This window comes from Anomaloglossus baeobatrachus, chromosome 4 (genome assembly GCF_048569485.1).
Source record: "Anomaloglossus baeobatrachus isolate aAnoBae1 chromosome 4, aAnoBae1.hap1, whole genome shotgun sequence".
NCBI classification, from domain to species: Eukaryota; Metazoa; Chordata; class Amphibia; order Anura; family Aromobatidae; genus Anomaloglossus; species Anomaloglossus baeobatrachus.
The window spans coordinates 203,319,285-203,345,573 of record NC_134356.1 but is presented as its reverse complement, the minus strand read 5'-3'; the positions used below and the strand labels follow the sequence as shown (position 1 = coordinate 203,345,573).

General features: G+C 46.0%; 1 protein-coding gene across 1 annotated transcript in view; it reads left to right on the top strand.

The window, feature by feature from the left end:
* The window catches only part of SH3TC2 (SH3 domain and tetratricopeptide repeats 2), a 189,392-nt gene that overhangs the window by 37,640 nt on the left and 125,463 nt on the right, over positions 1-26,289 (top strand). Inside the window, exon 2 of the mRNA XM_075344627.1 lies at positions 21,337-21,462. Within this exon, the coding sequence (XP_075200742.1) occupies positions 21,337-21,462 (126 nt within the window). The remainder of the gene's footprint in view (positions 1-21,336; positions 21,463-26,289) is intronic.

Here is a 26,289-nt window from a genome sequence, read left to right as displayed (position 1 = left end):
CAGGATTGCGGCACATATCAGGATGGGGGTATTTATCAGGGTGGGGGTATATAGCAGGATTGGGGCACATATCAGGATGTGGGCATATAACTGGATGGGGGCATATGTGGTACCTGGATGTGGGCACATACCAGGATGAGGGACATATATATACAAGGATGGGGATCATATACAAGGCAGGAGGATCATTACCAGGAGGGGGTGCCTTAGAAGAGAATTTGGGGACATTACCCCCATAAGTGTCAGCAGCAGATCCTCGCCCCATAAGTGTGTCATGACCACATTTTTTGCTTAAAATTTTATTTTCCTATTTTCCTCCTCTAAAACCAGGTGCGTCTTATAGTCCGGTGCGTCTTATAGTCCGAAAAATACGGTGATCACTGGGAAAGCTGCCATACAGGCTCCATGCACTGGAGTCTGAGTATATGAGTTCTAGGAAAAGTTTATATAGACCATAGTACTATACACTGTGCAAATGAATATTTTTACCCTATCATTAATTTTATACATATTTTCCATCTCCAAGCTGTATAAACTTGAATGCTTATTAGTTTGAAGCACATCAGGTGACGTCTATGACCTAAGGATGTCAATACCCTTTATCAAGGTGTGCAGAATTTTTAGGCAGCTTGTTTTTCTCATGTAAAATGGGTTTAAAAAAGATTTAACTGCCTGAAAAGTAAAAAATAAGTTGAAATATCTGAAGACAGATTTTTCAAAGATTTTATGGACTGATGAGATGGAAGTGACTCCTGTCAGACCAGATGGATAGATCTATGGCTGAATCACTAACAGGCACAGACCTTCACTTTGACTCAGATGCCAGCAAGATGGAGATGGGGTAGTGATATTTAATTTACTTTCTTACATAGCGTCATTAATTCCACAGCACTTTACTGACATCATCACAATCTAAATTTCCTATCTGTATGTCTTTGGAGTGTGGGAGGAAACCCACGCACACAGAGCTAGTTTTAGGTTTAGGATGAAGATTGGCGGTACAGGAAAACGTCTGCATCTTTCAAGAAAACCATGATTTTTTTTATACAGTACAATGTTTCAGCAAATTACTCATTTTCTTGGCCCAGTCTTGACATTTCAACTTTTGTGCCTTGTTCAGCGGTGGTCAGGTTTCAGGCTTCCTTACATTGGCCAAGGAGGTTGCAGTTCTGGAATATGACAGCACTGGAGGATAATGGGTTCCTGCTCACCTCACGTCTGATTCTTCTCAAATCTTTGAATGTTAATGTGCATCCTTTTATCTCAATGTGTTTTTTTGCAACCCTGTTGACTATAGTATGTGCAGCAAAAAGAGTCTTTGATAACACCACTATATCTTAGCTGTTTCAAGGGTTACTTTTCAGAGTCAGTGAAATCACTTTTTTAGTTGTGATATAATGAATCAGTTGTTGTATTTAAAGGGGTTGTCTAAAGCTCTGTTCCCACTGTGAGCTTTTGGTGAAGTTTTTAGTTTTTTATTTTTAAACAGTCTTTATTGAAAAAAAAACAGGGTACACAGACATATCCAAGATAAAATAAAGGAAACAAAATGAAATACAGCTTGTCAGTAGTACCAATACTACAAAAAAGGGAGATTAGATGGTAAATTTTAAGTATAAACCAACAAATTGAGAGAACTTCCCAGAACCCCTCCACTACCCCCTACCCCCTCACCCCTCTTTAGGGGACGCATACAAAAGTCTTGTGAGAAAGCATTACACAAGCCTAACAGGAACTCTGCCAGCTATTTACTCCCTCATGTACCAGTTAGTGAATTGGAAACTGTCGTTCACCACTTGGCGTGTGGACAGTAGCTTGCCATTAATAGAAGACCATGTAAGAAAGAAGTGTAGCGCCCCACTGGTCAAGTGTTTTAACCTACTAGCTGTCAGGCCAGGGTTGCAGAACCTCTGCGTTGTCACGGGGTGGTCTGACCCAGTTCCATTGCCCCGAGGCATACAGGAAGGAGGGTTGGAGAGTGGCAGGGAGGATGGAGGTAGTAGTTGGAGGTTAGGAAAGTCTATTAGGATCGTGACGCCACCTGTGGTACGCAGCCAGGGATAGGGGTCGCCGCTGCAGGGTCTCTCACCGGGGCAGATGTCGGGTGCAGCCAGGATGGTGTCGCTCCCAACAGGCGGAGCGGGATTACCACGGGGAGGATGGCGGGGGTGATGGTAGTCCTTGTTGGGGACGGTGCCGGTTCAGCGCTGGGCAATGGCGCCGGTAAAGGAGAAGCAGGGGCTGCAGTTCCAAGTCTCTTAACTCACAGGTAGTTCAGGCGCTGCCCCAGAGTACCGATCTCTGCCACGATGGGCTCCAGCCGATCCCGGATAGTCAGTGGTCACCGCCGGTGCCCGTGAAAGTCTGTTAGTGAAGTGTCCCTCGATTGCTATCCTGCTCCAAGCCACAGGCCCATGAAGAGAGAGAAACACTAACTTCAGTTGTCAGTGCTAGGTATTATCCCAAGCTGTGCCCAGGAAGGTTCTGCTCTAAGTGTGATGATTGCGCCTACTTCTACCCCATGTGTTGCCCGCCCCCAGTCACTGTCCTAGCGACTGGCAAAGTCCCATGCTTCGTGATGGCTAACTCCCCTGTCTGCCCTAGTCCACCCCTGTGAGTAAGCACCTTGTTGTTGTTTGTGTGTGTTTTGTGAAGACACCGGCAGGTTAACCCCCTCCTAACCCGGGATAGATATTACCCCATAAAAGTGGTGTAATACCCTGTGATGCCTGAAGCCCAGGGGCGCCACAGAAGCGTGTGGTGAGTTTCTCTTTAAGTAAGGACTCTATCCAGTCCATTTTAAAGAGGTAGGCCACATTTGTATTAATCAGACTAAAGGCCCCGTTACACGCAACGACATTGCTAACGAGATGTCGCTGGGGTCACGGAATTCGTGACGCACATCTGGCCTCGATAGCGACGTCGTTGCGTGTGACACATACGAGCGACCGCTAATGATCCAAAATATTCACCACATTGTTGATCGTTGACACGTCATTCATTTTCAAAATGTCATTGATCTTCTGGGACGCAGGTTGTTCGTCGGTCCTGAGGCGGCACACATCGCTACGTGTGACACCCCAGGAATGGCGAACAACAGCGTACCTGCGTCCTCCGCAGTGAGGTGGGAGTGACCTTCATGCGGCTGCTCTCCACCCCTCCGCTTCTATTGGTTGCCTGCTGTGTGACGTCGCTGTGACACCGCACGAACCGCCACCCTAGAAAAGAGGTTGTTCACCGGCCACAGTGACGTCATTAGGCAGGTAAGTACTTGTGATGCGCACTACCGATTTTGTCCGCCACGGGCAGCAATTTGCCCGTGATGCACAAACGAAGGGGCGGGTGCGATCGCTAGTGACATCGCTAGTGATGTCGCAGCATTTAAAGCGGCCTTAACAGTAGGGATTGCGTCCTGCGCCCAGAGGTGTAAGATACTTTTACTAGTGACCATCGCCCAGATGAATAAAGTGCGGCTCAGGGGAAAGGGGGATAGAAAGATCAAATGTATTAGTAAGGTGTTGTGAGAGTGCACACCAGACCTCCTGTATTCTCGGGCAATCCCACAGACAGTGGAAAATATCAGCTGGGGAATGCAGGCATTTAGGGCAAGGGTAGTTGCCAGAGGGGGACATCCTAGAGTTGACTGCTGGGCAAATACATTCTATATAAAAGATCATGAGTGCCATGGTTTTGAAACTATCGTATGGTGACATGGACATAATACGTAGCGTGGCCTGCAAGAGGTCCTTTACTGGACAATTATTTAACTGAGACACTCATTTCCCCGGGGTCTGGCAAAGAGTCTGACCACTGGATAGAAAGCTTGAGAATCTTATATATGAGATTAATGGAATTCAAATTTAAAAGGTGCTCTCTAACGTCTTCTGGGATAACCCATAACACAGAGTCTACATAATGTCTGATCTGGACATAAGTAAAATTATCGCCCGCCAGGATCGGATACTTAACCCCCTTCACGACCTTTGACGGATGTATCCGTCATTGTGCCCTGATACTTAAAGACCCATGATGGACATATCCGTCATGGCGATATCGCGGCCCCGGAACCCTGGTGACCACGATCGGTTTTCAAAAACTGTAGATTCGGGAAGGAGAGGACCTGTACCTGACCTTAGGAGGGGTGGTGTCTCCTCCCCGGACCTACAGAGGCTGTGATTGGCTGAAGAACGCCACTCAGCCAATCACAGCCAGTGCAATGTTTCAGCCATTGAAAATGGCTAAAACATTGAAATCAAGCCATGATCAGTGCAGCTGTAGCATCATTGGCTGGAGCTGGGTGACCTTTGCTGCACCCGCCCCAGCTCTGATTGGAGTGATCAGCATTGTGACCGATCTCTCCAAGCACCATGCATCTGGGACCGGTGAGCTGTAGGAGACCGCTCTCCTCAGCTTCTCCCTCCGTGGAAGCTGAAGAGAGCGATCTCTGCTGGTGCCCATCTGTGAGTCACAGCCCCAGATCATCCGCTGCCTTCCTCCATTTGCTTAGCCCCTGCACCGCCACTGCTCTCCTGCTGCACCCCTGCATGTGATGCCGCTGCGCTGCCCCTGCATCTGACGCCACTGCTCTCTTTCTGCTGCCCCCTTGTATCCATCGCTGCACTGCCTCTGCATCTGACGCCGCTGCTCTCCTCCCGCTGTGCTCCTGCATCTGACGCTGCTGCTCTCCTCCCGCTGTGCCCCTGCATCTGATGCCGCTGCTCTCCTCCCGCTGTGCCCCTGCATCTGACGCTGCTGCCCTCCTCCCGCTGTGCCCCTGCATCTGATGCTGTTGCCCTCCTCCCACTGTGCCCCTGCATCTGACGCCGCTGCTCTCCTCCCGCTGTGCCCCTGCATCTTACGCCGCTGTTCCCCCCCGCATCTGACGCCGCTGCTCTTTCTGCCGCGTCCTTGTATCCACCGCTGTGCCGCCCCTGTATCTGCCGCTCCACTCCCCCATCAGCCACCGCACTCTCCCCATCAGCCACCGCACTCTCCCCATCAGCCACCGCACTCTCCCCATCAGCCACTGCACTCTCCCCATCTGCCACCGCACTCTCCCCATCTGCCACCGCACTCTCCCCATCAGTCGCTGCGCCCCTGCACCTGCCACCGCACTCCCCCATCAGCCGCTGCCCCCTCCCAGATCTGCTGCCTGCTCTCTCTCATCCCCTTAATCCTCTGACCCCTCTCCCACCTCTCCCCCTCTCAGATCTGCTACCTCCTCCATCTGCTGCGATCCTGCTGCCTAGATCCATCCTGTAAGGTAGCTATCCCCAATCTCACCTCCCACTCCCCTTCCACCCTTCCCCCATCCTCCGCCGCTCCTGCATCCGTTGCAAACTCACCCATCCTCCGCCGCTCCCCCATCCTCTGCGCCCTCACCCATCCTCCGCTGATCCTGCATCCATTGCACCTTCACTCATCCTCCGCCGCTACTCCATCCGCTGCGCCCTCCCCCCATCGTCCGCCGCTCCTGCATCCATTGCGCCCTCTTCCATCCTCCATCCATTTTTTTTCCCATCCCACCTAGTCCCCCCCTTTTTTCAGCACGTATGTGCGTCCTGATATTTTCTGTAAACTAAGAAAGAAATACAAATACACTTAGTTTAGGGCCAGTAAAATTATACTGTAGTAATTGTCAACTACAGTATTTTTTACTGAATATTGTAAGGGTCTGCCCAGTGCCACACGTGAGAGCGATGCATGAGTCTCACATCCGGCACGGTCGCTCTCTTCCAGACAGGAGTGTGCGGCTATGCCGGGTGATGCAATGCGAGATTTGTGCATCGCTCTCACTTGTGGCACTTGCCTTAGTGTCAGTTGCAGGCGCTCCATAATTTTTATTTTTTTGTTTTACTGACGTCCGTATTTTTTATTTCGCCAAACTAATATTTTTTGGATGGAGGGGTCTAGTTTCCAAAAATAGGTTCACATGTGGGGGAGCTCCCTTGTTTGGGCACATCAGGGAGATCTCCTAACGCTACATGCTGCAGCTAACGATTCCAGCTAATTTTCCACTTAAAAAGTCAAATGACGCTCCTTCCCTCTGGAGCTATGTCGTGCGCCCAAACAGTGGTTTTCTGCCACATATGAGGTATCAGCGTACTCAGAACAAATTTCCCAACAAATTTTGCAGTACATTTTATCTTGTTACCCCTGTAAAAATTAAAAAATTTAGCCTAAAATAACATTTTTGTGGAAAAAAAAAGTACTTTTTTGTTTTTATGGCTCAATGTATGAAGCATGTGAGGGTTGAAAGTGCTCATTACCCATCTAGATGTATGCCATGGGGTGTCTAGTTTCCAAAATGGGGTCACTTGTGGGGGAGCTCCATTGTTTAGGCACCTCAGGGGTCTCCAAATGCAACATCGCATCTGCTAATGATTCCAGACAACTTTGCTTTCAAAAATTTAAATGGTGCTCCTTCCCTTCCGAGCTCTGCCATGCGCCCAAACAATTGATTTCCACCACATATGAGATATCGGTGTACTCAGGAGAAATCGCACAATGAATTTTATGGGGCATTTTTTTCCTGATATCCTTATGAAAATGCAAAATTTTATGACTAAATAACATTTTTGTGTAAAATAAGTAAAATTTTCATTTTTTCCTTCCACATTGCTTTGGTTGCTGTGAAGCTCCTAAAGGGTTAATAAACTTCTTGGATGTGGTTTTGAGCAGAGTGAGGGGTGCAGATTTTAGAATGGGGTCACTTTTGTGTATTTTCTGTCACCTAGGTTTCTCAAATCACTCCAAATGTGATGTGGTACATACATTTTTTTTTTTTGTAAATTTAGTTGGAAAAATGGAAAATTGCTGATGAACTTTGAACCCTTCTAACTTCCTAACGAAAAAAATGTTTGTTTCGAAAATTGCGCTGGTGTAAAGTAGACAAGTGGGAAATGTTATTTAGTAACAATTTTGTGTGACATCTCTCTCAGATTTATGGGCATAAAATTTCAAATTTTGAAAATTGAGAAATTTTCAAAATTTTCGACGAATTTCCGAAATTTTCACAAACGCAAAACATATCATCCTAAATTTACCACTGACATGAAGTACAATATGTCACGAAAAAACAATGTCAGAATTTCCACGATTCGTTGAAGCGTTCCAGAGTTATAACCTCATAAAGGGACACTGGTCAAAATTGGAAAAAATGGCCTGATCTTTAAGGTGAAAGCAGGCTGGGGGCTGAAGGGGTTAAGGGCAATATCCTCTAAAGTAAGAGGGCATTGTTTATCCGACAGCAAATTACAAACTAATCGATAGCCATTATTCCCATGTACATGACAGACTGGAGGTGGCCTACCCTGCAAAAAGTAGGGATTGCCCGAAAGGAAGAAGAACTGAGGTGTGAGGGTCAAATCCACCAAGTCATCTTGCAGAGTGCCAACCCAGAACAACTGACCATAGTAAGGGGTTCTCTTTATCCTCTATAGGGACATCAACTGGTCGCAGATGGAGCAAAGCAGGGAGACTAAAGTGTCCACACATACCCCAAGAGATGAGGCTATTAGTAAAGCGAGTGGAAGCACTGATCCAATCCAGAGAATGTCGAAAGATGGCCGCAATACTATAAAGGCTTTTGTTTTTGATACTTCCTGGTATTTGGCTTTGACAAAACGTTTTATACTTAGGTGCGCATTACATGTATTTTTTGATGCGTTAATGCTGAGAAACACATTAAATCAGATGTATGTTTTATTGAGGATGTAGTCACTGTACTGCGATGAGGTTTGATAAAATCTCTCTTGCTTTTTACTGACGCAAAATGTCCGCCTGTATATTCAGTCAGAAAATCTGCAGCATATCTGCCATGTGTGAGCATATCCTTAGGCTGAAACCAGGACTAATGAAATGGGGAGGAATCATAATAGAAACTAAAATTATTAACTAATAGAGATCATCTGATAGTCCACAGAAGATATAAAACTTTGGTAAGAAGTTTGAGAATATTGTATTTTATACTTGGCCCTCCAATGATCTGGTTTCAAATGTTAAAATAAATACCATAGCTCCCAACTATCCCAGATTCAGTGTGAATGTCCCATCTCTTGCTGTTGCGGCAGCTAAGGGATTTGTCGCAGCCATTTCTCTTCATTTAGAGACTTGACAGGATTGGGGCCAGGGTCTTTCATTGCCATTTGAGACTCTTCATATTAAATGTATTTCCCTTTCCTTTGGTGCTAGGGTTAATGTTAGTTTTCCTTTCCAACAGCTTCTGACTCCAGGCCTCAGATGCTTCCAGTTGGTGACCACTCCCTTCACCTATATATGGTCACCTCTCTCAGTAGAGGGTGCCAGTTATTCTGATTCATACTGATGCCAGGCTTGGAGGTGGAAGGAGCTGGTGGAGTCCTTTTTCTGTGAAGCGGTGTAGGCTACAGTCACTGTAGCTGTAAAGTTGGACATTATACTTTGTTGTTTCCCCTGTCTGTCATACCTTTCCTTCGTGTTGTGTTAGTGCAGCGGTGGGATTAGCGATCTTCACCTGCCAGCTCACTAGCCAGGTATATTGCTCGACGACAAGTGCGGAATCTGTATAGGGCTTGCTAGGAGTGCATGATGCAGGTGAGTGCAGGAGTTGTTCCATCATCCCACTCCCTAGTGCCAAAGCCCACTGTTGTTAAAGTGTCCACTGTGTACCCCCTTTTTTTGTTGTGGTGAATCCCTTGTTTGTTGTGTTTCTCACTGTGTGACAGACTCTCCCCAAGTCCTGCGTAACAGGATTATAGCATGCAATAAGTATTTGATCACCTTCCAACCAGTAAGTGTCCTGTTATTTTTTTCTTTAAGAAGCCCTTCTACGCTGCACTCATTACCTGTATTAATTGCACCTGTTCAAACCCAGTACCTGTACAAAAACACCTGTCCACACACGCAACCACACTTCAGTCTCTCCACCATGACCAAGACCAAAGAGCTGTCTAAGGACACTAGGGACAAAACTGTAGACCTGCACAAGCTGGGATGAGCTAGAGGACACTAAGCAAGCAGCTTGGCGAGAAGGCAACAAGTTTTGGCACAATTATTAGAATATAAGAGAAATACAAAATAACTGTCAAGCTTACTCATTCTGGGGTTCAATGCAAGTGTGGCGCCCTGGACAAGCCAGGTCGTCACAGGTACTGCAACAACACACCTCACACCCCGGTTAGGCACATCAGTCACTCACACAAATCCTTGTTGCCTCCCTCCAGGGGCTGATGTCCACACCAGGTGGGGTGGAGCCAGGCGGTTGGCCCCACCCACCGAGGAGTTCACAGTCCTGGAGGCGGGAAAAGGAGAGGAGAACAGTTTGGAGAGTTGAGGGAAGTGGTAGTGGAGCAGACTGACCGTGTCCAGGTACGTGGCCCGGGCACATACAGCAAGGTTGGCAGACGGTGGTGACCGTCTGCAGGTGAGGCCGATTGAGGCCGATTGACGCACAACCGGTACCGGACCGGGGAGCGAAGAGAAGCCAGCACCATTTGGCAGGGCCTACAGACCCCGACCAGGCTTGGAGTCGCCGTTAAACCGGTCAAATTCGTCAGCGACGGGAACCTCCGGGGTTTCCCAGCAGCAAAGACCCGACTGAAGGCAACCGCTCAACCGTGAAGGGAAATACAGCTATCGCCACAGCTAGAGTTCCCAGGGCCAGCGTCTGCGGGCAAAAGGGGCTCCTCTGGCAAATACACCGCTGGGGAGCGGGTCACCGGTGGGAAGCCATCGGGGCCGAAAACACATCAAAGGTGCAGGGAGAGACAGTCACCGCCAACCTACCGGGAGTGACCACTGCAGCCGTCTGTGGGACCCGTCCATCTAGCCGTTTGTTTTATTAGAGACTCCGTGTACGTTACTGGCTGAGTGAATACCACCGTGCCGTCTGGCACTGCGCTGCCCCCGCGACCCTGCACCTCCCCAACTCCTGCCATTCCACCTTCCAGTCACCATCACCGGGCCCCGGGATCACCAAATCCCCCTACCCACGGAGGGGAGAGAAACATCTCGGCTGCTCCCTGTCATCGCTCCCGGGATCCCCGTCTAGAGCAGTGGTGGTGTTCCAACCTCACCACAACCGTGGGTGGCGTCACGAACCGACTTCCCAAATCCCAAAAACTATTCCCCTTTCACTCACGGGCGAGGAGTGCCGCTCGAGTCCCCGGATCCGGCCCATCGCTCGAGCCACCGAGCAGCAGCAGCAACAGCGCCGGACCCGAGCGTGGTGAGCGCAGCGGCCCCCCTCCCCGCCCGCGACACAAGATCTTGCCTCGTTGGGTAAGCATGATTCTGAGAGGTCAGGAATCAGCCCAGAATTACATGGGAGGACATGGTCAAAGCCTTGAAGAGAGCTGACACCTCAGTCTCAAAAATTGCAGTTAGTATCACACTAGACCATCGTTGATTAAAATCCTGCAGGGCACGCAAGGTTCCCCTGCTAATGCCAGAACACGTCCAGGCCTATCTGAAATTCACAAATGACCATCTGGATGATCCAGAAGAGTTATGGGAGAAGGTCATGAGGTCAAATGAGACCAAAATAGAACTTTTTGCTATCAACTCCACTCGCCGTGTTTGAATGAAGAAGAAGGATCAATACAACCTCATCTGGACCATCTCAAATGTGAAGCATGGGGGTGGAAACCTCATACTTTGAGGGCATTTTTCTGCAAAGTGGACAGGACGAATGCATTGTATTGAAGAGAAGATGGATGAGGTCATGAATTGTGAGATTTTGACCAACCTCCTCCTTCCCTCAGGGAGAGTATTGAAGATGGGTTGTGGCTGGGTCTTCCAGCATGGCAATGACTCGAAATACACAGCCAGGACAACTAAGGAGTGGAAGCATTTTCAAGGTCCTGGAGTGGCTTAGCCAGTCTCCAGACCTGAACTAGAAATCTTTGGAGGGAGCTGATTCTCAATATTGCCCAGCGACATCCCAGAACTCTGAAAGATCTGGAGAAAATCTGTGTGGAGGAGTGGGCCAAAATCCCTGCTGTGGTATGTGCAAACTTGGTTAAGAAATACAGTAAACGTCTGACCTCTGTAATTGTAAATAAAGGTTTCTGTACTAAATATTAAGTTCTGTTTTTGTTTTGTATCAAATATTTATGCAATTAAATGCTAATTATTATTCAAAAATCATACAATTTGATCTTCTGGATTTTATTTTTTATTGTCTCACAATTGAAGTGTAGCTATGATAAAAATTTCAGGTCTCTCCATTTTTTTGTAGGCAAAAAAGCTTCCAAAATCTATAGTGTATCAAATACTTATTTTCCCCTGTGTATTTATCTTCTCTTTGAAACTCATCCTATAAGAAAAAAAATGGATCCTTTACAAATGCAAGAATAACGGATCGTTAAATAGCAATCCTTTAACGAATCCGTTCTCCATAGACTCTCATGTTAAAAATGGATCCAGCAAACATCAGTTATTTAAAGGGCACCTGTCACCAGTTTTTTGCCCTATAAGCTGCGGCCACCACCACTGGGCTCTTATAGACAGCATTCTATCATTCTATATATAAGAGCCCAGACCGCTGTGTAGAACATAAAAAAACACTTTTATAATACTTACCTAAACAGTCGCTGCGGTGGATGTGGCTCAGATGGGCGTCTTCGTCCTTCGGTGCCAGCGCCGCCTCTTTCGGCCATCTTTGTCCTCCTTCTGAAGCCGCGGTTGCATGACGCGTCAACGTCATACACACTTGCCGGTCCAGCGCTTGCGCACTACAATACTTTGACCTTCCCTGCTCACTGCAGATCAAAGTGCGCCTGCGCAGGACCTGAATGCCGGTGAGTGTGTATGACGTCGGACGCGTCATGCACCGCGGCTTCAGAAGGACGACAGAGGCGGGGATAAAGATGGCCAAAAGAGACGGCGCCGGCACCAGAGGACGAAGACGCCCATCTGAGCCACATCCACCGCGACTGGTTTAGGTAAGTATTATAAAGTGTTTTTTATGTTGTACACAGCGGCCTGGGCTCTTATATACAGCATGTTAGAATGCTGTATATAAGAGCCCGGTGGTGGTGGCCGCAGCTTATAGGCCAAAAAAATGGTGGCAGGTTCCCTTTAACAGTGGACAAAAAAGGGTGTTTGCAGACTCTTTTTCCCAACTGATCGCTGCTGGATCTGTTTTAATGGATGATTACAGGACATGTCAACTCAGCCTAAATCTGCAAGATAAAATTCTGTGAAAGTGTACAGCACCATGTCAGCCTGTAGTTTTCAGGACATGATGGGATGGGGACTTTTACAATAGATTGGCTTACACATTGTATATTTATATTTAAGCTCTTAAGGAATTCATAGCTTTTAATAGATTCCTAAATAATGGGCCAAGATAACAAGAATGCAAAGAATCTACATGCAGAAGTGGGAGCAAAAAGCAAAATGTGACATGTTGCCAGGGTCAGGAACTCCTTCTGCATAATCCAGGCTATTTACCCTTCTTTCGGCCATTCTTGTCTCCTCCTCCAGCCTACAGATGTGCAGTGCTGTGAAAAGATGCATTGTGTACAGCCCTGGGCCCCTGTCTCAGCGCCGTCATGTCACTGCTCCGCTCTCGGGGTACTGTCATTACTCTGCTGTAACCGTCCCTTATACCAATGGGCTGCTGTTTTGGAATACTCCTGGGGAAGAAACTCTTCCAGTGTCCAGGTTAGTTCAGCGAGAACCAAAAATAAGACATAGAAAAAGATAAGTGAACTATTTCTAAAGTAGCATCATCATTAACGCGACAGCAGAGGTGAATCTGGAACGTCACTCCTTGGGTATATTTGGCGTGGGGTTATTTAGCTGCAGTCCTATGTAAAACCACATGTAACATTGATGAAGAACATAAAGAATGTTAATGATAGACAAGTAAAATATATCTTTGTACCGTGTTAGCCGGTAGAGATAAAAAAATTGTTTAAAAGAACTGAAGTCCTCAGTGGTTGATACCTTTTAATGGCTAACTGAAAAGATGGTAATAATTGCAAGCTTTCCAGACTACTCAGGTCTCTTCATCAGGCATGGTATAACACAAAATCTGAAGACTCACATACACATACACAATGATAGACAAGTTAGTTACTCGGGTCTTTTTTTGCACAAATCCATTTCTAGTTTTATGTTTCCACATTCTACATAAACCTGATTTTGAAGAGTTAATTGCTGTAAAGCCTTTCCAGCTTTGCTTTTGAGTCTTTAAGTGATTGCTAAGTGGTGTTTCTTGGAGAGAGCTGGATTCTTCCGATCTGCTGACCTCACTGTATCTTCTCCTGTAGCATTAACAGGATATTAGATACTCGGATACTTTGCCAGGGCTAAGATGCCATTGAATTCTGTTCAGTGATACATGTCTATTGACTAGAATTGGAGGCTATTTCAGTGAGGTTTACTTCTTTTTATGATGTTAAATGGTAAAGTGCTCCTTCCAGGACATCTAAGCATTGCTATTTAGGTAAATGTCTTGTTAAGTAACTAAACTTGGCACATCGCACCTATTAAACTGACATGTTAGCTGCATCTGATAAGCCGCTTTAATCATTACATGTGTTTAGTGGTTTTCTCAAAGCCACTTTTGATCTGGTGATAAAGGATATTGGTACTTAAAGGCTACATTGAAATTCCATAGAGGATTACTACATCCTATTTGTGACCATTGTATACCTTAAGGAAACGTGCAACATTGAGGATTTGGTGAGTTTTTTACCTCAGTATTTGTAGCCAAAACCAGGAGTGGGAAATAAATACAGAAGACATGTTTCTATAAGGCCACGTGCACATGGTGATTATTGGGTGAGTTTTTTACCTCAGTATTTGTAGCTAAAACCAGGAGGGGGTAATACAGAAGTGTTGCTCGTATTCTATTAGGCCATGTGCTCACGTTGCGCATTTGGTGAGGTTTTTTTACCTCAGTATTTGTAAGAAAAAACAGGAGTGGGCAATAAATACTGAAGTGGTGACTTGTTTCTCTAAGGCAGGGGTGGGGAACCTTTCCTGCGGCCCCCAGGCAGATTCTCAGGGACTGCAGTACTCAGACGGCAGCCATATCTTGCTAGCTGCTGGCCCTTTAAACCCCACACTCAATACACGCCCACACCAACCTGGAAGCAGCCCATACATTCTCGGCTCAACCATGCACATACACTGGAGCAGAGGTCCCCAACTCCAGTCCTCAAGGCCCACCAACAGTGCAGGTTTTTGGGATTTTCTTAGTATTGCACAGGTGTTAATGTAATTACCTGCCCAGGTGCTGGTTCCAACAGCAGTGAAATGCTAAGGAAATCCTGAAAAAATGCACTGTTGGTGGGCCTTGAGGACTGGAGTTGGGGAACCCTGCACTGGAGGACATACTTTGTGGGTGGGATAAGCCTGCAATGTGCTCTCGTCCCACAAAAGAGGAGCTGCTGCCCTAGTGTCCCTCAGGTTTGTGCCCCCAGGCCTTTCTGGGTCCCTTCAGTGTCCCCAGACCTCCGTGCGCTCCTCTGTAGCCTCCCCAGGCCTCTGTGCGCTCCTCTGCAGCCTCCCCAGGCCTCTGTGCGCTCCTCTGCAGCCTCCCCAGGCCTCTGTGCACTCCGCTGCAGCCTCCCCAGGCCTCTGTGCACTCCGCTGCAGCCTCTCCAGGCCTCTGTGCGCTCCGCTGCAGCCTCCCCAGGCCTCTGTGCAGTCCTCTTCAGCCTCCCCAGGCCTCTGTGTGGTCCTCTTCAGCCTCCGCAGGCCCCTGTGCGCTCCTCTGCAGCCTCCCCAGGCCTCTGTGTACTCCGCTGCAGCCTCCCAGGCCTCTGTGCACTCCGCTGCAGCCTCCCCAGGCCTCTGGGTGCTCCTCTGCAGCCTCCCCAGGCCTCTGTGCGCTCCACTGCAGCCTCCCCAGGCCTCTGTGCGGTCCTCTTCAGCCTCCCCAGGCCCCTGTGCGCTCCTCTGCAGCCTCCCCAGGCCCCTGTGCGCTCCTCTGCAGCCTCCCTAGGCCTCTGTGCACTCCTCTGCAGTCTCCCCAGGCCTCTGTGCGGTCCTCTTCAGCCTCCCCAGGCCTCTGTGCGGTCCTCTTCAGCCTCTCCAGGCCCCTGTGCACTCCTCTGCAGCCTCCCCAGGCCTTTGGGCGCTCCTCTGCAGCCTCCCCAGGCCTCTGTGCACTCCTCTGCAGCCTCCCCAGGCCTCTGTGTGGTCCTCTGCAGCTTCCTTAGGCCTCTGTGTGCCCCTCCATCCTCCTTAAGGCTCTGTGTGCCCCTCCAGCTTCCTTAGGGCTCTGTGTGCCCCTCCAGCTTCCTTAGGGCTCTGTGTGCCCCTCCAGCTTCCTTAGGGCTCTGTGTGCCCCTCCAGCTTCCTTAGGGCTCTGTGTGCCCCTCCAGCTTCCTTAGGGCTCTGTGTGCCCCTCCAGCTTCCTTAGGGCACTGTGTGCCCCTCCAGCTTCCTTAGGGCTCTGTGTGCCCCTCCAGATTCCTTAGGGCTCTGTGTGCCCCTCCAGCTTTCCTAGGGCTCTGTGTGCCCCTCCAGCCTCCTTAGGGCTTTGTATGCCCCTCCAGCCTCCCCAGTGTGTTCCTCCAGGGCTGTACATGCTCATGCAGCCTCCCCAGGGCTGTGTATGCTCATGCAGCCTCCCCTAGGCTGTGTATGCTCATGCAGCCTCCCGAGGGCTGTGTATGCTCATGCAGCCTCCCGAGGGCTGTGTATGCTCATGCAGCCTCTCGAGGGCTGTGTATGCTCATGCAGCCTCCTCAGGGCTGTGTATGCTCATGCAGCCTCCCCAGGGCTGTGTATGCTCATGCTGCCTCCCCAGGGCTGTGTATGCTCATGCAGCCTCCCCAGGGCTGTGTATGCTCATGCAGCCTCCCCAGAGCTGTGTATGCTCATGCAGCCTCCCCAGGGCTGTGTGTCCGCATGCAGCCTTCCCAGGGCTGTGTGTGCTCACGCAGCCTCCCCAGGGCTGTGTGTGCTCACGCAGCCTCCCCAGGGCTGTGTGTGCTCACGCAGCCTCCCCAGGGCTGTGTGTGCTCACGCAGCCTCCCCAGGGCTGTGTGTGCTCATGCAGCCTCCCCAGGGCTGTGTGTTCCGCTGCAGTCTTCCCAGGCCTCTGTGTATTCCTCTTCAGTCTCCCCAGGTTTCTGTGTGTTCCCCCCAGCCTCTCCATGCCTATGTGTTCCCCTCCAGCCTGCCCATGCCTATGTGTTCCCCTCCAGCCTCCCCATGCCTGTGTGTGCCCCTCCAGGCTCCCCAGGCCTGTGTGTGCCCCCCAGTGCTGTATATAATACCAGCAATGTCTGTGCCCCCTACTATGTCTGAGCCCTCTGGTGATGTTTATGCTAGCTTCCCTAGTGATGTATATTCTTCTCTGCCCTGCCCAGTGATGTATAATCCTCCCAGCCCTCCCTTGGGATGTATATTCCTCCTATCCCTCCCCTGTGATGTATATGCCCCCAGCGTCTCCTGTGATGTATATGCCCCCAGCGTCTCCTGTGATGTATATGCCCCCAGCGTCTCCTGTGATATATATGCCCCCAGCGTCTCCTGTGATGCATATGCCCCCAGCATCTCCTGTGATACATATGCCCCCAGCATCTCCTGTGATGCATATGCCTTAAGCATCTCCTGTGATGTATATGCCCTCAGCGTCTCCTGTGATGTATATGCCCTCAGTATCTTCTCTGATGCATATGCCCCCAGTGTCTCCTGTGATGCATATGCCCCCAGCATCTCCTGTGATGTAGATGCCCTCAGCCCCTCCTGTGATGTATATGCCCCCAGCATCTCCTGTGATCTATATGCCGTCAGCAGTCCCAGCCAACACAAACCTGGTAAGGCAGTTGAGACACAAGAAGATCAATATCGCCTAATATCACAGCCACACCAAAAACAAGAAGCGCCAGCCACCAAAGTGAGTTAATTGTTTGACTAAATATAGTAGGACAATTTGCAAGTTGATAATTTTGTACAGCCCCCGAATGATGGTACAAATTTTCAAATTGCCCCTGGCAGAAAAAAGGTTCCTCACCCCTGCTCTAAGGCCACATGCAGACATTGAGTATTTGGCAAGATTTTTTTCTTCAGTATTTGTAAGCCAAAATCAGGAGTGGGTAATAAATACAGAAATGGAAACGTGTTTCTATAAGGTCATGTTCAAATGTTCAATATTTAGTGAGTTTTTACCTCAGTAAAGACAAAACCAGGAATGGGTAAAAAATACAGATGTGGTGCCCGTGTTTTTCTATTAGGCTATGTGCACATGTTGAGTTTTTTTACCTCAGTATTTGTAAGACAAAACCAGGAGTGGGACAATCAGAGGAATAGTATAATAGAAGCACGGGCACCACTTCTTATTTACCCCCTCCTGGTTTTGTCTTACAAATACTGAGGTAAAAAACTCACCAAATGCTCAATGTGTGCACACATGCATTGTAACCTTTTCTCACAAGGGTCTTAAAGTACAGCTTTCTGCCCTTTTGGCTTTTATTGACCTTTCTTTTAGTCTATAGCCTGTATTCATCTTCTATGCATTGGTACATTTTAGAGACCTATGGGGATCTGAATACAATATATCAAAGCCTCATAGTGCAAGATGGCCAGGGCTTGGTGAAATGTGTCCCGTATCTCTTATATTCCATATTTCATCCCATAATATAAATTTTCCTTGCATTTTGAGGGAGAGTGTTGAGGAGGGAGAGTAACATATACATAATGCAGCGTAAATATTGCATTATTCCCTTTTTAGTCACAGTGTCTCTGGTGGAAATAAAAGCGGGATTAAGATGACTTGGATAAATTCAGATAACTGCTAAGGTCTACACCATATATTCAGTATGTCCCACAGGGAGAAGATTTACTAAGGTCTATAAAATCTCACATTGTAGCAAAAAACCTTATAGTTACTTAGGTTGAAGAAAGACCTAGGTCCATATAGTTCAACATTTCGCCATCAATTATACATTTCCGTGCTAAATCATTTACAACCGACAATGTTGTGTGTACTGAGGAAATCATCCAGCCCTTTTTTAAAAGTTGTTATAGTATCTGCCATTACTACCTCTTGTGGTAGTGTATTCCACAGTCTGACTGCTCTAACTGTAAAGAACCCTTTCCTATTTAGCTGTCGGAATCGCTTTTCTTCCACTCGCAGTGAGTGCCCCCTGGTCCTTAGTATTGTCTTTGGAAGGAATAAGTCATGCGCCAGTCTTTTTATATTGACCACACATGTATTTATACATATAAATGAGATCTCCTCTGAGACATCTTTTTTCTAAGCTAAACATATCTAACTTTTTCAACCCCTCATCATATGGGAGGCCTTCCATTCCTTGTAGTAGGCTAGTTAGCTGCCTTTGAACTGACTATAACGTATTAATATCCTTTTTAATATATGGAGCCTACAACAGGATCCCATATTCTAGATGTGGCCTTATGTTGTCGCATTATTGCCTACCTAATAGAGCCCATTTAGTAACAGTTGTGCCACTTGTAGGGACTATTAGAATGTGGTTGCAGACAACAGGCTAGTTTAGGTCACTTTTTTAGACACATTAATCTGTGCTTTTGGCTACAGTACCATAACATCTATATTGCTCTGATAGTGGCCTTGACCTGAACCTCTTAGGTGTCACAAGTGTGTTTTGTTTGCATGTTATCTCTGGGGAATTTGAGATGAGGAGGTCTCAATGCTTAATTAATGACAGGTCCTCTGTGAAGCCCCCTTGACTGTGATCTTGTATTGGAGTGGATTTACTTTCATTTGATGCTAAAGGGGTTTAAGGCCCAGTCACACACAACAACTTACCAGCGATCCCGAAAACGATGCGACCTGATAGGGATCGCAGGTAAGTCGCTGGGAGGTCGCAGGTGAGATGTCACACAGTCAGATCTTACCAGCGATGCAGGAACAATACAGGTCGCAGTAGCGACCTATGTAACGATCTCAGCAGTCACTGTGACCCTGTCACACAGTGTCAAACACAGCGATGTGTCCTGCCCAGCAGGACATCACCTTTGAAGAAAATGGCCTGGACCATTCTGCAACGACTAGCGATCTCACTGCAGGGGCCTGATCGCTGGTAGGTGTCACACATAACAAGATCGCTAACTGGATCGTTACTGCGTCACCAAACGGTGACTCAGCAGCGATCTCGCTAGCGATCTCGTTATGTGTGACGGTACCTTAAGGACACTTTCCCTTCTGGCTGAGATTACTGATAGCCTTAATCACAGCTTCAGAATCTTCTCATCACTACCTTCCCCTATATTTACCCATTCCTGGCTTTACTCCATTCCAGTTATAGTTCTTCAATACTGACCACTTTGAAGGAGTCTGTCTCTGGTGCAGCTGAGGTGTTTATTTCTGTTGCAGCTGAGAAGCTCCTTGCTGGAGAAGTCAAGGAGTGTTATTTGTTGTGTATTTCTCCACCCATTTATCTTACCTTCTTTGTGTTGTTTTATTGCAGTAGTGAGACTAGCATCGCTGGCCATTTAAACTAGTCAGGGTGAGTTCAGGGCCAGTGAGGAACTAGGCAAAGGACAGTGGGAAGGACCCATCAATGAATGTTAGGGAGTGTAGGGACCAAACACAGGTGAGTGTGAGGAGGTGACCTTGCCCCCCTCTCTCTATCGCCAAAGCCTTCTGTTGCACTTCTTCCCTGGTTTTCCCATCCGCCGGGTGTCTTCTCACACTCAGTGGGCCATCGGGACACTATATGCCTTCATGTCTTATCTAATTTCTCTTTAAATAAGATCTTTTAACTGCTTAGTGATGCTACTTACAGAACAAGGGTATGCCAACCTTCCAGCACAGCCTAGTGTTTTACCCCGAAACGGCTGTCTGTGGATGGATACCATGTTTGGTATAGGTGGTCTCCTTGACTGGAGACTGCCCTTCCCGTGGTTGTTCCTTCCCAGTGAAAGACCTGGCTAGTTTCCTGGCAGCGTTGAGAAACACGTGATGGTGTCTCCGCGGCTTTCTCATTTGCATACTTCCCAGGGGGCTTTGCTCTAGAATCACTGCGTTGAGAAACACTTGATGGTGTCTCCGCAGTGGATATGTTGATCTCCCTAAGGTCAATAATGCTTGCTTAAGTAGTGTTTTACCATGACAAAACCCAAGATAGAAACAAAATAAGCATACAGTATATGCCTATTTTTTTTTAAAAAGCATAATGTCATACCACCGCGTCAAGGTGTACCTCAATCGGGGTGGTATTATTTCACCATGGTAAATGTATTGTTGCTGGGCATGAACTAATAAAACAAAATGGACATTACATAGCTGCTAAGGGCTTACAGCTTTATACAATTACCATAATATTCAAGGGTCACATTGAATTTTCCTATAATATGCGAAATTATGGGTTGCCAGGTCCCAAGTTCATACAGACTCCCCTGTCCTGGAAAGATTGAGCATAGTGATGTGAACCAGGGGGTGCCCCATTTTGATTTTAGTGCCCCCTACACTATATGTTTACCTTTTTTCATGCAGGAATTACCTCTAACCTTATGTTCTGTATGTTGCTTTTTTTCCACTACTATAGTCATTACGTCATTACTTTTATCAGATATACACTATGTTCCCCTATCATTTCTAGAATAGTTTGTCAGATTCATTGAACAATGTGCATGAATGGATCTTTAAAACAAATCCATGCATGTCTGTATCCTACACATGTATATTTAGAGAACATCTTCATTCATCCTGACTTTCCTGCATCTTCCCGGGAACAGGAACCTCAGGGACAATCCTACAATAAAGATCTGACTCTCATGAGTGTTTGCTCCATGGATGTTAGTTTCCTGTACAATTGTTCTCCTGCATAAATAAAGCCATTAGCTAATTTTCCTCCCACAATCTGTTGAGTCCTCGCCTCTCAGAAGAGTCTGTGAACTGCGTCGATTCCATGTGCGGTTGCGTTCGCTCCTGCGGTGTGTTCTGGAATTTTTGTGCATTTCTTCCTAATTCTCAAGATTCTCCCCCCTCTCCGTCTCTCTGCGCTTTTATTTCTCTTATGTAATTCTATTTTTTCAGCCACGCTTTTTCTACTGACGTGTTCCTACAGTAAACAAGGCTCACCTTTTCTTAACATAGATATCTCCATGGATACTGACAACCCCCCCCACCTCATGTACTTGAAATACCAGCCTTAAAAAGATGGGATTTGGGACAGATATAGAAGTGCAAGCTGATAAGAAAATGACAATAATTCTCAAGAACACACTTTCTGCAGCAAAGCTTAACCCTTCTTCTGACACATGCCATATATCTAACAAAGGCACTGAACTGCTTATTTCAGGGTATGTCTGGAAGGACTTGGGAATAGAATATTTTTCCTATATTGTTACTATGTATCGAGTGATGACGGATTCCATATAATCTTTTTCTACGATCTCCAGTGTCCTCTGCAGGTAGAGGATCCGTGGACAGCACCGACTCGGGTTTCCTGGCCGGCTGGACACACAGGCAAAGCTGCAGTCCTCATCGTCAAGAAGGATGTCCCGGTGTGGAAACAATGGCATCAGGCAAGTAAATATCTTGGATTTTTTTATTTAGTGGATCTGTCAAAATATGTATTGTCTGTATATGTCTTCTTATTGTATTCCTATATGTATTTCAAGATTCTGAGCTATTACTAGCATTCTGTATATCATATATGGCATTTATTACCATTACTAATACTTCTATTGCTGAAGGCACTATATATTTTTCTGGTACCTAATTAACAAACATGTAGCATACAAGTATTTGCATAATTGAGCGCTGTTACTAATGTAATAAGTCCTATGTAAATTTGGAGTGAGAGCTTTGTGCCGGGGAGCTTGCAATCTATAATATTACACATTACAGTTAATAATAGTTTATTCCACTGAAATCCTAAAAGACCTATGGTATATCTGCAGTATATCCTGAATATCCCTACTAGCTAAGCTCACAAGGGTCCATATCTGCAGTTTATCCTGAATATCCCCACTAGCTAAGCTCACACGGGTCCATGCTGAGAGCTGGAGAGCCCATATTGTGTAAGGGATAGACCGGGGGAGGGAGTGGGATGTTCGAGTTAACTGCAATTACATTTCCGTATACAAGGAGAAATAAGCTTTAAGTAATGATATTATATATATATATATATATACAAAATAAGCCTAAATTATTATTACTGTTTTAAATATTAGACCGCTAAAAACTACACCAGATGGGCAGAAGATGCAAAAATTTATACTACTTGGTTGACTTACTAGAGAAAAAAAGGAGCCAGCACGATCTGAAATTGGCATGCATCATATAAAAAGTGAAAATTCACAGATTTATTCCTATTGTACTATAATAAAAAATGAGATTTTTAGCAAATAATTGATCAATTTTTTGAGCCGCCCCTGCCAACGTCACGGCAAATCTCAATAGGGGGGTCCTACTCTACATTCTGTATTTCATGTGCCATGCGGCCTCCTAGATAAAGTTAAAAGCAGAACCATAATGGAGCACACATACCTGTAACCTGTATATAGCCGCTTCTATGTTGCAAAAAAGGCACTTGTGGATAGAGACCAGCCCAGGTCGCAGCATGTGGAGCAAGCCCTACACATACCAGGACTATATCAGAACTGACCCTCCCAGTGCCAAACAGCAACCATTGATAAAGGCGGACCAGATCCAAGATGGTGTTTAATTAGCATTGCCTGTGGAAAGGGGTGAGGTAACTGAATCTGAACAGCTACCAACAGGAGGGATACATTGCAAACCAAAATCAGGCGTGCATGGTATGGTGTTGGTCAGTCACCAGAATTGTAGCATAACTACGGTCAAAACAAAGAAAAAAAGGAGCCAGCACGATCTGAAATTGGCATGCATCATATAAAAAGTGAAAATTCACAGATTTATTCCTATTGTACTATAATAAAAAATGAGATTTTTAGCAAATAATTGATCAATTTTTTGAGCCGCCCCTGCCAACGTCACGGCAAATCTCAATAGGGGGGTCCTACTCTACATTCTGTATTTCATGTGCCATGCGGCCTCCTAGATAAAGTTAAAAGCAGAACCATAATGGAGCACACATACCTGTAACCTGTATATAGCCGCTTCTATGTTGCAAAAAAGGCACTTGTGGATAGAGACCAGCCCAGGTCCCAGCATGTGGAGCAAGCTCTACACATACCAGGACTATATCAGAACTGATCCTCCCAGTGCCAAACAGCAACCATTGATAAAGGCGAACCAGATCCAAGATGGTGCTTAATTAGCATTGCCTGTGGAAAGGGGTGAGGTAACTGAATCTGAACAGCCACCAACAGGAGGAATACATAGCAAACCAAAATCAGGCATGCATGGCATGGTGTTGGTCAGTCACCAGAATTGTAGCTTTTAACTTTATCTAGGAGGCCGCATGGCACATGAAATACAGAATATAGAGTAGGACCCCCCTATTGAGATTTGCCGTGACGTTGGCAGGGGTGGCTAAAAAAATTGATCAATTATTTGCTAAAAATCTCATTTTTCTCATTATAGTACAGTTGGAATAAATCTGGGAATTTTCACTTTTTATATGATGCATGCCAATTTCAGATTGTGCTGGCTCCCCTCTCTCTTGGTTGACTTACTGTAAACCCATAATTTTCTGCAATAACAAGCATTTAAACCACTTCCCTATTGTCTTCACCTTGCTTACTTTTCTAGACACTTTTCAAAATTGTCTGATGAGGTCAAAATGTGTCCAAAAGGCATATTTTTTGGGGTGCAAATTTATGAAAAATTCAGGTGGCGTTTGCTTTGTGAAGATATTGCACTATATAGGGGCTCAAGCATTCAGTATATAACTTTAGATTGGTTGTGTCTCAAAAATGGTATACAGGGTGGTCCAAAAGTAGGTGGACAGTATGTGTAATAGGGTTATCAAACGGCATAAAGTGAAACTGACTCCGTTGCCCTTAGCAACCAATCAGATTCCACCTTTCATTTTCCAAAGAGTGTGTGAAGAATGAAAAGTGGAACCTGATTGGTTGTTAAGGGCAACTGACTCAGTTTCACTTTACGCCATGTTTGATAACCCTATTACACATACTGTCCACCTACTTTTGGACCACCCTGTATAAATATAATACACATCTGTCTCCCAAAGATGTAATCTCATTATGCATTTCTCTCATAATTATAACTATACCTCATGGCACAGCCTATAAATGAAGCCTTTCTTATTCAAGAAGTAGTGTGCTCCTTAGCAATCAGATTTATTGTTTTGGTGGTGATTGGACATTATATCACTTTCATTCACACAGTGAATTCTATCATTTCTGTATAATCAGAAACATGGATTTCACAGGGTCCAGGAGTTTTTAATCTATCTACATTACATGTGATTTATTGCAGAGGAAAATCTACTCTGGCAAATCTATACTGTATCCTGCATCAGGGGCAAATATTCAGCTTGACGCCCCCTCCTATACACAGCTTGTGGTTAGAGTATCCATCATGTGACTGCTCCCACGCGATTTACGTACTTACAGTCATTTGCTAACTAGCTGCTTTTCCTAATTCTCTCAATGTTTCAATGTTCAGTGGAAAACTACAACCTCTGCTTCATTGAGAGAAGCAGGTAGAGAAGCTAGGTGGTGTATGAATAGAGGTATGAAAATCACATGATGAAGGCTGGAATAAGGAACCAGAGCCGAATCCTGATAGTGAGTATATTACACGCTGTTAAGATTAGTTTTCAAATTTATAAGTATTCCCAACATGTATATAGATGTAGCAATTCTTAACTTGTGTCAGACAGCACAATACTTTATTAACATAAGATATGTTTAGCTTAGAAAAAAGACGTCTCAGAGGAGATCTCATTTATATGTATAAATACATGTGTGGTCAATATAAAGGACTGGCACATGACTTATTTCTTCCTAAGACAATAGTAAGGACCAGGGGGCACTCACTGCGAGTGGAAGAAAAGCGATTCCAACAGGTAAATAGGAAAGGGTTCTTTACAGTTAGAGCAGTCAGACTGTGGAATGCCCTACCATAAGAGGTAGTAATGGCAGATACTATAACAGCTTTTAAAAAAGGGCTGGATGATTTCCTCAGTACACTAAACATTGTTGGTTATAAATGACTTAGTGACCAAATGTAGAACTGGTGGAGGAAGGTTGAACTAGATGGACCCAGGTCTTTTTTCAACCTAAGTAATTATGTAACTATGTATGTAACTATGTAACATAGCCATGTATTCTTTCATAGCCATGTCTTCTTTCAACCTACGTAAAGTTTGTACATATTTTCTTTACAGTTGTAACGAGATACTGTAAGTTTTTGTTAAGACCTCATCAGACTGCAGACCATATAGGAACTACAGTACTGATGAGATGTGGTTAGTACAACAAATTAAAATTTACATTCAGGTACTCTGTAGCTGACACCATCTCTGATTAGAGTCATTCTCTTTTGTTTCTTGGCCATCTTGTCCAGACACCTTGATCACTTTTCACATCCCAATCTCCTGTCTGCAAACTTCCATCTTTGCCGATCTTCTGCAGCACATTCTGACACTGTTCCTATACTGTCCCTCATTTGGTAGCTGGTTACCCTTATGAATAGTGCACCTTTTTACTCTTAGCTTTAAACACAACACTGTCCTCACCTATTAGTTGTAACTGCCACACTTTCCAACTTTATTAGGTATAACTGTTTTTCTGTTCTCCTTAATTAGCTATATCTGCCACACTGCCCCTTTCTTAAATGTCTGCCATCACACTCGCTGCCATTCCATACTGGGACCCTGTTCACACTGTCCCATCACACTTTGTCCCTTCCATAATGCCCCCTTCTCAAATGTTCTTTAGTTGCTGAGCCCTCACACTGTACTGCCATGCTACCACCTCTTAATATTGTGCTCACACTGCGCCGTCTTTTTATTTTGCCCCTTCACACTTTTCTCCCCATGCTCTCCTCTCACACTCCCCCCATACTGTCCCTCACACTATTCTCCCTATACTGTCTCTTCATACTCCTGCCCATAATGTCCCCTTGCAGTCTTCAAAATCCATTTCCACTTCCCCACCATCTCCCCTCACACTATTCTCTCCCCTACTATCTTCCAAAATATCCCCCCCATATTATTCCCTCATACTATTCCCCCCACCCTGTTACCTCACACTACTCTCTTCCATACTGTCTCCTCACACTATTCCCCACCATATTTTCTCCTTACATTATTACTCCCCCGTATTGTTCTCCACACTTTTTCCTCCATACTTTCCCCTCACACTATTTCCCCATATTGTCCTCGAACACTTTTCCCTCCATATTGACCTTACATTTTACCACCTCATACCATACCCTCACACTTTTTCCCCCAACTC